This window comes from Pongo pygmaeus, chromosome 12 (genome assembly GCF_028885625.2).
Source record: "Pongo pygmaeus isolate AG05252 chromosome 12, NHGRI_mPonPyg2-v2.0_pri, whole genome shotgun sequence".
NCBI lineage: Eukaryota > Metazoa > Chordata > Mammalia > Primates > Hominidae > Pongo > Pongo pygmaeus.
In genome coordinates this window covers 47134417-47146765 of record NC_072385.2, presented here as the reverse complement: position 1 = coordinate 47146765, position 12349 = coordinate 47134417, and the positions used below count along the sequence as shown (strand labels likewise).

General features: G+C 41.8%; 2 protein-coding genes across 3 annotated transcripts in view; one reads left to right on the top strand and one right to left on the bottom strand.

The window, feature by feature from the left end:
- The window catches only part of POLR1A (RNA polymerase I subunit A), an 89446-nt gene extending 85482 nt beyond the window's left edge, over window positions 1-3964 (bottom strand). The window contains exon 1 of the mRNA XM_054473690.2: window positions 3782-3964. Within this exon, the coding sequence (XP_054329665.1) occupies window positions 3782-3858 (77 nt within the window). The 5' untranslated portion in view covers window positions 3859-3964. The remainder of the gene's footprint in view (window positions 1-3781) is intronic.
- Window positions 3965-3984: 20 nt separating this feature from the next.
- The window catches only part of PTCD3 (pentatricopeptide repeat domain 3), a 31965-nt gene continuing 23600 nt past the window's right edge, over window positions 3985-12349 (top strand). The window contains exons 1-4 of one of the 2 annotated variants that reach the window (XM_054473699.2): window positions 3985-4432; window positions 6412-6464; window positions 6562-6598; window positions 9170-9215. In XM_054473699.2, coding sequence (XP_054329674.1) covers window positions 4329-4432; window positions 6412-6464; window positions 6562-6598; window positions 9170-9215 — 240 coding nt within the window. In that variant the 5' untranslated portion in view covers window positions 3985-4328. The remainder of the gene's footprint in view (window positions 4433-6411; window positions 6465-6561; window positions 6599-9169; window positions 9216-12349) is intronic. The other variant, XM_054473695.2, reaches the window with a different exon arrangement.

Here is a 12349-nt window from a genome sequence, read left to right as displayed (position 1 = left end):
ATCACACCGTACTTGTCCTTTTGTGACTGGCTTATTTCACTTAGCACAGTGCCCTCAAGGTTCATCCATGTTATAGGATGTGTCAGAACTTTTTTCCTTTTTTAGGGCTGAACAATATCCCATTGCATGTATATACCACATTTTACGTATCAACCCATCCATTGATAGACACTTGGGTAGTTTCCACTTTTTCACTATTGTGAATAATGCTGCTATGAACATAGGTATACAAATATCTCTTTGAGACCCTACTTTCAATTCCTTGGCTACACATCCAGAAGTAGAATTGCTGGATCACATGGTAATTTTCTCTTTAGTTTTTTGAGAATCCACCCTACTGTTTTCCATAGTCGTTGCACCATTTTACTTTCCCACTAATGGTGTACAAAAAGGTTCCACTTTCTCCACACCCTTGTCAACACTTACTACTTTCTGTTTTTTTGATAGTAGCACCCTACTGGATTTGAGGAGCTTTTTATTTGCATTTCCCTAATAATTGGTGATGTTCAACATCTTTTATACTCACTGGCCATCTGTATGTCTTCTTTGGAAAAATGTCTATTTAAGTCCTTTGTCCATTTTAAAATTGAATTTTGTGTTGTTGAGTTGTAGGAGTTCTTTTTATGTTCTAGATATCAATCTCTCTTCAGATATATAATTTACAAATATTTTCTCCCATTCCATGGGTTGCCCTTTCACTCTGCTGACTGTATCCTTTGATAACTACCTAATTTTTTTCTCACCTGAAGTCTGGGCATCACAGCAGCTCTATTAGGATGATTAGAAGATAACATATAGAAAATAGTGTCGAACAAAGTTCCTCTCTCTTTGTAGAGGAGAAAGTCCCTCCCACCATTACAGGAGTGGGATGAAGAGTAGGGGCAACTAGCAAGGATTCCACCAGAGACAGCAGAGTTTGAGATCAATAGACTTAGGTTTGAAGATGACCTTTGCCACTTCCTAGAGAGATATTTTGTTCTCTGGGCCTGAATTTTTTACCAGAGGTGCCACCACAAATCGTGTTGTTAAGAACTGAGAATGGGTGTCGTTAAGGAATGAAAGTGCCAAGCACTGAGCAGCTAGCTCCTCTATCCATCTATTCAAACACTCAACAAATACCCAGAGTGCTCACTGTGTGCCAGACAGAGTTAAGTGCTAAGGAAACAGACAAGAACTGCTATGCTTACAGGCCTTACATTCTATTGGAGGAACGGGAACAGACACAAAATAAATGTATAGTCTGTTAGATGGCAGAAAGGGCTATGACGAAAAATAATGCAGGGAAAGGGAAAAGCGGAGTAGGCAAGTGGTCCTAGAAGCCCACTAAGGAGGTACTTGGGCAAAGGCTGAAGGAGTTGAGGGAGCAGGCCATACAGTCACCTGGGCAGAGGGTTTTACAGGAGGAAGAAGCAGGCAGTGCAAAGGTCCTGAGGTGGATGTGTGCCCGTGGTGCTCTGGATGCAACAAGGTCAGGGTAGCCGGAATAGAGGTGAGATCAGAGAGGTAACAGGAGACTGAAATGACCCCTCCACGCCATTTTTAAAGACTTGGTTTTTACTGAGTGAGATGGGAAGCTATTAGAACCTGGCACAATAAAAGGTGGCAGTATTATTGAAATGTCTCAACTCTAAACCTGTTTGAAAACTCCACAATTATCTTTTTAAAAATTCAGGCAACTTAAAACACTTCTGCTTTTGGATGAAATCATAACCACTTATGGCGGTGATGATATAATTGGAATTTCTGGGCTAGCACACTGTTACCAATGATACCAGAGCTGTGGCTCAGGAGTTTATTCATCCATTTATTCAGACTTGAGGATAAAAGACAAGAGTGACACATATACGAAGCTCAAGGATAGTGGAGGAAGACAAATATACATAAGCACAAAAAGTCACTAAAGCACCATGACAGACAACTGTATCATGTGCAAAATGACCTCAGAAAATGAGGGAGGTGAACTGAGCTTTCAGGTGTGTATGTTGGGTTAGGGGACAGAGGGAAGTACCTCCTTTTGGCTGAAAGGACACTGCATGCAGAGGGAATAGCTTAAAGAAAGGCCCAGATGTTGAAATATGATGGCGGTTTCTGGAATATGCAGGTGGTTTAATAGGGCTGAAGAAGGGATGATGTTATAGCTAAAATCAGCATTGGTCTGATCATGGGAGACTTTGCAGGCTATGCTAAGAAAATATACTTTATCTGAGGGAAATGGAGAACATTTAGAGGGTTTTAAGGGTGACAGTGGCATGACTACATTTGCACTTTGCAAGAATAATTTTGACAGCAGTGTGGAGTATGCACTTGAGAGGTGTAAGGGGAGGGTGGAAGGAAAAGACAATTCAAATATGAGATAAGGGCCAGAGGCAACACAGTAGCAACTGGGAGAAAAAGGAGACTAAGAAAAAATAGACATGTAGGTGACACAAAATAAGAGCCCAATAAATAAGTTAGATGTCAGGAGAGATCTAGAATTATTTTCCAGTTTCTAGTGACTATTTTGCACTATGTACACCATTTTGGAGGGGTAAGTAACCCCTCCCTTTGAAGAGGAATGCCATGTTGAGTTTTTTTTTTTTGAGACAGAGTATTGCTCTGTCGCCAGGCTGGAGTGCAGTGGCGCAATCTTGGCTCACTGCAACCTCCGCCTCCTGGGTTCAAGCGATTCTCCCGCCTCAGCCTCCCAAGTAGCTGGGACTACAGGTGCCCGCCACCACGCCCAGCTAATTTTTGTATATTTAGTAGAGACGGGGTTTCACCATGTTAGCCAGGGATGGTCTCAATCTCCCGACCTCGTGATCTGCCAGCCTCGGCCTCCCAAAGTGCTGGGATTACAGGCGTGAGCCACCGTGCCCGGCCATATTGAGTTTTTGATATGAATTTACGATCTCTGTGTGAAATTCAATTAAAGATGTACAGACAGCTGAACAAATGGGTCTGAAAATCAGGGAAATAAATTTGCGTTGGGGATTTAAATTTGAGACTATAAATCATGAAAGTGGTGAGATTGTCTAGGGGCAATATTTACCATGAAGAAAACATTACCAGAATAGAATCTTGAAGAACATCAACATTTTAGGAGTAAAACGAGGTACAGACCTTGCTCACCAATGTGTCATTAATGCCTAGCTTGGTGCCTGGAAAAAACTGGATGCTCAATAAATGTTTGTGGAGTTATAGATAGATAGAGGAAGAAAGGGAGGTAGAAGTATTTGTGATAAAAATAGGAGAACTTGAAGACACATAAGGTTCTGGAAGAAAGGAAAGTTTCAAGAGTGCATTGGAGAATGTCAAATGCTACCTTGATCAAAATGAAGACTAAAGAGAGTTCCCTTGATTTAACAACCAGACCGAGAATATAGCGGGGTCCAAGCAAAGAGAAGTTAACTCCTGAACTGACACTTGAAGGACAATCATTTTACAAACAAGAGGAAACTTACTACGTGCCTAATTAACCATGTCAGGTACATTATGGTTAATTCCACAAATGCTTGTTAGTTAACGAGGAGACTGGCAGATGATAACGCTGCAGACCAGGACCCTCCCCACCCTTATACTCCCCCACCCCCAGCGCAAACTCTTTCCCCCAGCCCCACCGGCCTCTTATCTAGGCAGTCCACGCCAGCCCAGGAACGTTCCCAGAACTACGGCTCCCAGCAGGACAAGCGCCAGACAAGCCTGGACTCAGAGGACAGACTGGGCGCAAGGGCTTCTGGGAATCGTAGTTTAGGGCGCCGACCTCAAGAGCCAGGCTGGGCACGCTACCCGACCAACTCCTTACTTGAGCTCTTCAGCCGAGTATATCCCGAAGGAAATGCCCTGCAGCCGCCGCCAGGGCATGTTCTTGGAGATCAACATCCTCCAGGTCCGTTTTGAATTCCGACACCCAGACAGACGTTCCACTCACCACCTGACTATTCTTAAGTCACCCTCAAGCCCGGAGTCACCACGCGATTCAAAGTGCGCTTGCGCGCGGAAGCGGTCGCAGGAACGACATTTACGTGGATGAGATCACTTCTACATGGGGGGGAACAAATAGTTGTACAACTCTCTGCTCGCTCTTTTGTTTTGAAAACAATGAAAGATATATAAGACATCAAAATAATCATTTAGGAAAATTCCTCCGAGGCAAATCGGGTGTATAGAGCTTGTAGCTTCCGTGACGAAGTCTTTCAAACCATGAGCTTGCAACCTCCCATTTTATGATTGCTTTCGTCTTCTTCCGCTTCAGCCAATAGCGGAGCTGTTCCCTGCTCCCCGCCCACTTCGCCCCACCTTCCTGAAGGTCGAGGAACGCTTTCCCAACATGCTCTGCAGAGAAATCAAAGATGGCGGGTGTATCCGCTGTTCGCTGGTTGGGGCTCCGCAGCAGGCTTGGCCAGCCGCTGACGGGTCGGCGGGCGGGTCTGTGTAAACAGGCACGCAGCTGCAGGTAAGAGACGCTTAGGGTATCCGCGAAGAAGACCACGGAGTCACCTTAGTCCTATGTTTCCCAGCTGGCTGTGGAAGTAGGCACGTTAAAGTGGTTTGCTCATGCGCGCCCTTAAGGCCGCGTGCCCTTAAGACCAGGCACGCGGAGGTGGCCCTTTGAAATAGGATTCGCAACGCATTTATTCATTAGAGAAATACTTATTGGTTGCTTGCAATATTCTGTAGTTAACACCATCCTCAAAGCTAGGACCCTGCTCTCATGAAGCTTGCGTTCCAGTGAGTGTGGGTATTAGCAACACTACCCCAAATTAAAAATTATCCGCCAGTACTCATTTTAATCCAATCAGGAGGAGCGAGGAGAACGTACAAGATCTTCCCAAATAAAAGGCAGTCTCTGGTCGACACTGTAGGAACTTTGGCTAAAGAAGTTACCAGGTTTTCATAAAAGCAGAAAAGTCTAAAAGATCTGACCATGCCCTTTTGATCTGTGATAGTTATAGCTGGGAACATGTATGACCTATTTGTGTAATTTTTTTTTCACTCAGTACAAACAGTGGCATTGTGGGAATATGAGAGGCAGTAATTTGTAGTGAAAACTTGCTAAAAGCCTAATTTTAGGTTTAGTGTTTGCCATTCACTTAATTGGATGATAGTAGACAGATTTCCTCATCTGCAGACTGGAGTTGGTAATAACCATCCGAAAAGTTTGTGAGGTATAAGTGGGATATGTAATTTACAATATGTTTTTTATATGTACTTTCCCTTAGTTCCCCTCAAGAAAGAGAAACCACTCCATCTGATACTGCAGAAACCTTTGTGCTGCCATTCAATGCCAGTCCTCCGTTTCCTGGTAGCCATCGTTAGCATTTTTCTACTCATTTTCTTTGCCTGAAGCAGAATCTCTCCCTCAGCATCCGTTCTCAAAATAACTGTGATCTCTGTTTTAAGGTCATGAGAAACAAATAGTGTGACTTGAAAGAGTTGATCTCTTTCTGAAATGTCCTTAACGTAGAGGGGTATTCATGTTTTAAAATGATACCTGAAACCAGATACTACTGGAGGAAGTATCTTTCTATGCAATCACATCTTGACAATTTTCTGAATGTTACTGATGCCATTTAGTAAGGGGAAACACAAGATAATACTAACTGTGCACATTATCTGTGTGGTGTGTTGACTGTGTTTTTAGTGTGATCAGAATACTTAAACAGAACACTTAAAAACTCAGTCATGGGCCAATGATTCTGTATTTTGGTTTAAAAAGGATTTCATACTGAACCTCTGAAAATAGAAAATATCAGCAATTCCAAGTCTAAATCAGGCCGTATGTATTTGGTAAGTTCTTGATTGTTGAAAGAAGTGGAATGAGAAGCCATGGGTGATCTTCCCTGTGTTGTAATTGCTTTAAGTGAGGTAGTCCTTTCTGATCAGGGCAGTGTCTGTATAGGAGCAAGAGCTCACTGAATTGTTCTTTTTAATGTCATAGTGTTTTGGGTTCCTGAAGTTGAAAGTTCTTGCATTTCAGACCAGATTATTCAAGTGCTATTAAAAACTTTCCTCCCCCTCTGCCATTTATGTAATGAGATTGCTTGCTTCCAAAAATTTTGACTAGCCGGGTATGGTGGCATATGCCTGTAGTCCTAGTTACTCAGGAGGCTGAAGCAGGAGGGTCTCTTGAGCCCAGGAGTTCAAGGGTTCAGTGAGCTATAGTTGCACCACTGCACTAAAGGCTAGGCAATGGAGCAAGACCCTGTCTCTAAAAAAAAAAAAAAAAAAGTTTTGACAGTCTTGTCCATATCTTGTATCCATTCGTTAATGATATTGAACATGCTGTACAGACTGTCTTCTCAGCATTCATTGACATGAGTTATCCAGTTTAATCCGTGATAATTGGAGAATTTGGGCTCAAAGTACATATAGGTGGAGGTGAGCTGGGTACTTCATTAATGACTATTAGCTTTAAGGCTTTTGTTTTTGCAGATTTTATTCTGGTAGTGCAACCCTCTCAAAGGTTGAAGGAACTGATATAACAGGTATATTTTAAAATATATTGAATTCTATTTTTATATCGACACGTTGGATTCCATTGTAGTACTAGGAAACTGATTCATGTTTTATTTTTTACATTAGGGATTGAAGAAGTAGTAATTCCAAAAAAGAAAACTTGGTAAGTATTCTATCAGTGTTCATTCAGCAAATGGTTGAGTGCTTACTGTGAGAGAAGTATAAGGGTTAGGTAAGGAGACAGTGACAGGAAGAGCAATAGGAGAGCATTCTTGAAGAGAGTAGCTGAGCGGGGAGAAGCTAGGAGTTTAAAGGACAAAAAATAGAAAGGTGGAGAATAGTGAGTGAATGAGCAATGAGATTTACTTAAAAGAACAATTGAAAGAGATTTTGAATTAGTGTGGGTTACTATTTACGTGGTTAATAATACATGGTTATACATGAACATCATCATTAGAGTAATTTTTGTTAAGGAAGTTCTCTCATATGGTTGGAAGAGCAGACAGTTACTGTCTTTATTATCTCTAATGAGGTAAAATAAAGTAAATGGTTTGGACAGCAAAATTTTGCTTTTTTATTCACTGGATATATCCTTGAACAAATTGCCTCATCTCATTTATTCAACATTTTGTTGAATATGCAGGAACTAAAACTTCGCAAAAGTGCTCGTTACAGTGTAGTACTATTGAACGCATTTAGTGGCCCCTCAAAAAGCTAGGTCTTAAAATTATGTGACCTAAAGACTCAGGTTCGCCGGGCGCGGTGGCTTACGCCTGTAATCCCAGCACTTTGGGAGGCCGAGGCAGGCGGATCATGAGGTCAGGAGATCGAGACCATCCTGGCTAACACAGTGAAACCCCGTCTCTACTAAAAATGCAAAAAAATTAGCCGGGTGTGGTGGGGGGACGCCTGTAGTCCCAGCTACTCGGGAGGCTGAGGCAGGAGAATGTGAACCTGGGAGGCGGAGCTTGCAGTGAGCCGAGATCGCACCACTGCACTCCAGCCTGGGCGACAGAGCAAGACTCCATCTTAAAAAAAAAAAAGACTCAGGTTCATTTAAAAAGCCTTTTTAAAAAACTTTATTAATCTGAATTGTGTGATTATTTTAGGGAGGCCAGGGAGCCCAGTTATGTCAATGCATAGGTAACTGGGATCATAAAAGAAGTGCAAATTAAAACTTACCATATTGGCAGAGAGAGGATGTGAAGAAATACGTTTGTTATGGGACAGTAAATTGGAACAGCTCTTTGGAGGGAAATTTGGCAGAATCAGAATTGGAAATGTACGCACCTTACTGGTTAGCCACTTTGGAGGAACATTTGCATATATACATGGACAAGACTATTCTTTATTACTTGGGAATAGTAACAGGTTGAAACAGCCTGAATGCCCATTGAAAAGTGAATGGATAATTTTAAAAGGTTATCATACAATAACTTTTTGCATTGAAAGGAATTAATTAGCTCTATATTTAATAACATGGATAGTGCAGTCAAACTTACGTAGACACATGCAGAATGACAGTGTGTATACGTTTTTTAGGGAGATGTTTATGTGTGAAAATACCTTTAAAAGTTCTGGAAATACAAATACCAAATTCATCGTGGAGAGGGGCCACAAGGTGACACCAGACACTTCAGGTTAACGTGTAATGTTCTAGTTTATTTTCTTAAGATAATGTATGATAACTTTTTAAAGTAACCCTTTTAAGAAAGAGAATTAGTGAGTAATCTGAATGTCATCATTTTTTCACTGCCATTTGTTCAACATGTTAGGAAAGTGTGCTAACTTGATAAGACTTAAATAGGGCAATAAAAGATCTGCTGAAGGAATGCTGAGATGAGAGAATGTGTCATTATCATACTTGCTGAAATTACATAAATGTGACTTCTAAACGTGGATAGAAAATTTAGTGGATATTATATACATCAGGGAATTAGTTTTGATGAAATATAAAATTTCCTGTACTTTTGGTTTTCTCAGATGACTTACAGTCTTAAGAATGTTACGTTAAACTTTATTTAGAAAAATACTCTTGGTATAATTCCCTTTTGGAAAGGAAACACATTAAATCTAACATAGGAGCAAAAATATATTTGAGATCAAATTATCTTGTCTGTCATTTATTCCAGTGAAGGCTTTTCTAATAGTTCAGTGAAGGTCTCTACTCAGAGGTGCAGTGGACAGCTGGCCTGCAATTCTTACCATAAGGTTATGTATGGTTGAGAGGTTCTAAACCAGGAGGTTGCATCAGAATTATCTGGGAATTCAGTAAGAGTGTGTGTGACAGTCCTCCATGGATCTTGGGAGGCTTTGATGCAATAGGTCCAGAGAGAAGCCTGTGGTTTATTCTCCTATAACTGAATCAAGAGCTACCAATTAGGATAGTAAAGGCAACAGTAGTCCCGAAAGCTGCAGTAAGAATCCATAGGAAAGTGGATAGAGGAAGTAGGCCAGATAGTTTTATGAGGGCAGGATGGAAATCACTAGCCCTGGGTTATGGCATTATGCACCAGACCAGAGAGGACAGGCAAAGAGAGGAACATGTACCAACTAGGGGAAAGAACCGGCAGTTTTCTTAATTTCTAATTTATTCTAGTGACCTTGTGACATAACCAGCTTCAGATGAGATCTGCACTTTGTTATTGGCCAGTACACTGAGAGTAGAATCACTTGTTCTGTTTGTGGCTATGAAGAGCCCTGATGAGGATTAACTTGTGGTTCTTATTTTTAGGGATAAAGTAGCCGTTCTTCAGGCACTTGCGTCCACAGTAAACAGGGTAAGTAGGATTTTGGTTTTTTTTTTAACCTAAAACTTGGCTAATAACACACTTTTTAACTTGGCTAATAACACATTTAATACTCATACCTCATCATTACTCAGAATTAAACTGTTGTGGGTCTAGAAAGTTCCTTTAAAATTGTCTAATCCAGCTGAGCCAGGTGGCTCATGAATGTAATACCAACACTTTTGGAGGCCAAAGTAGGAAGACCACTTGACATCAGGAGTTCAAAACCAGCTTGGGCAACGTAGCAAGACCCCCATCTGTTTTTTGTTTGTTTGTTTGTTTTGTTTTGTTTGAGACAGAGTTTCGCTCTTGTTGCCTTAGGCTGCAGTGCAATGGCGCGATCTCGGTTCACCGCAACCTCCGCCTTCTGGGTTCAAGCAATTCTTCTGCCTCAGCCTCCTGAGTAGCTGGGATTACAGGCATGTGCCACCACGCCCAACTAATTTTGTATTTTTAGTAGAGACGGGGTTTCTCCATGTTGGTCAGGCTGGTCTTGGAACTCCTGACCTCAGGTGATCCACCCGCCTTGGCCTCCCAAAATGCTGGGATTACAGGTGTGTGGCACCGCGCCAAACTTTTTTTTTTTTTTTTAATTAATTAATTTATTTTTTGAGACAGAGTCTTGCTGTGTCGCCCATGCTGAAGTGCAGTGGCACAGTCCCGGCTCACTGTAAGCTCTGCCTCCCAGGTTCACGCCATTCTCCTGTCTCAGCCTCCCGAGTAGCTGGGACTACAGGCGCCCACCACCACGCCTGGCTATTTTTTTGTATTTTTAGTAGAGACGGGGTTTCGCTGTGTTAGCCAGGATGGTCTTGATCTCCTGACCTTGTGATCCACCCGCCTTGGCCTCCCAAAGTGCTGGGATTACAGGCGTGAGCCACGGCGCCCGGCCTTTTTTTTTTTTTTTTTTTAAGAATAAAACTATTGGCCGGGCGCCATGGCTAACATCTGTAATCCCATCACTAATCCCATCACTTTGGGAGACCAAGGGAGGCAGATTGCTTGAGGTCAGGAGTTCGAGACCAGCCTGGTGAACATGGTGAAACCCTGTCTCTACCAAAACAACAAAAACAAAAATTACAAGGCATGGTGGCACCTGTAGTCCTACCTATTCAGGAGGCTGAGGCAAGAGAATCTCTTGAACCCGGGAGGCAGAGGTTGCAGTAAGCCAAGGTCCTGCCACTGCACTCCAGCCTGGGTGAGTTAGTGAGACTCTGTCTCAAAAAAAAAAAAAAAAAAAATTTAAAATAAAATTATCAAATCCCTTTATTTGGCAAATGAGGAAGCTAAGGTTTTGAAAGTGGCCAGTGGCTGGTTAGGATGTTAAAACCTTAATTAAAGGCTTAATTCCACGCCTTTTATCTCGAAATGCAGTGTTTTTCTACCATACCAGTGATCTTTAATCCCTGGAAGAGTTTGTTGAAATGTACGTTCTTAGGGGATGATTTGGCTGTCGTATACCAACTTGGAGAAATAATGTACCTGTCATGCTGACAATCATGTAATGATTAATAATCTGGGTCCTGGAGCCTACTGGTTTGTTTTAATAGCCAAGCAACTAGCTTTATGATCTTAGGGAATTTACTTTACCTCTTGATACTTCTCTTTCCTGACTTATAAATTGGGGGTTAATTATAGCACCAAACCTCAAGGTTGCAGTGGGAATTATTAAAAAATGAATTAAGTATACGTAAGATTTAGAACAGAGTCTGGGACAAAGGAAATGCTTGGTACATTGTATTTTGTTACTGCTACTACTGTATTGTTGATTTCATTGACATGAAATTTGCTCTGTTGGCAACTCAAGAATAGAGTTTGTAGTCTGGTAGATACACTGAAACTTTGGTAAATGCATCAGAAATGGAACTTTCTGCTTGGTTGTATTTTTTATTAACTGAAAACTTTTAATTTCATCTGTGGGGAAAAGTCTAAAATAATTAAGTCTTTTTTTCTGCCACAGTATCTGTATGGATATTGATCCTCCTTAAGTCGATTATTACAAGTACAGAGAATTGTTCTTCTATTGTAGATATTAAACTACATCTAAAAATGGAACTACTAGGCCGGACATAGTGGCTCATGCCTGTAATCCCAGCAGTTTGAGAGGTCAAGGCGGGTGGATTCTGTGAGCTCGGGACTTTGAGATCAGTCTGGGCAACACGGTGAAACCCTGTGTCTACAAAAAACACAAAAATTAGCTGAGCATGGTAGTATGCGCCTGTAGTCCCAGCTACTTGGGAGGCTGAGGTGAGGCTCACTTGATCCTGGGAGGTGGAGGTGGAGGTTGCAGTGAGCCAGGATGGCACCACTGTACTCCACAGAGTGAGACCCTGTCCCCCCGCCACAAAAAAAAAAATTAAATATAAAATAAAGATGGAGCTACTAAAGATAGTGTTGGGTCTAATGTGCACTAGTGTACTCTACCAGTTTCTGAAAAAGGACTTTACTACGTCTCCCTACTTGCAAAGCATTGAGATTTTCAGTAGCTCCCTTATCCATAAATAGGCACCTGAAATGTAAACACAGAAATGGACCTCTGAGATATTCTCAACATTTCAATGAGAATGGCCCAGGGCCACCTTCAAATCAAAGAAGTTATAGAAATTAAAGTGTAGAATTGTGATGTATCTGGCCCTTAAAATCCAAGAGTTATTCGTTTATCCGTTCATTCAGCAACAATATTTTGTGCCCTTATGATGTTTATCAAGCACTGTGCTGGATATAGAATTAGACACAGTCATTGCGTAGTTCTAGAGGGGAAGACTGAAGTAGCACTGAGAAGGGGTTATATCGCTGAGACTGGGAAAGGAATTCTTTTTTTTCTTTTTTTTTTTTTTTTTTTTAAAGAGATGGAGTCTCCCTCTGTCACCCAGGCTGGAGTGCAGTGGTGCGATCTCAGCTCACTGCAAGCTCCACCTCCTAGGTTCACGCCATTCTCCTGCCTCAACCTCCCAAGTAGCTGGGACTACAGGCGCCCCCCCACCACGCCCGGCTAATTTTTGTATTTTTAGTAGAGACGGAGTTTCACTGTGTTAGCCAGGATGGGGGGAAAGGAATTCTAAGCAGACATTTTAGAAAAGACAGCTATGTGGAGAATGGGAAACCTTTCCACTTGAGAGTGTGAT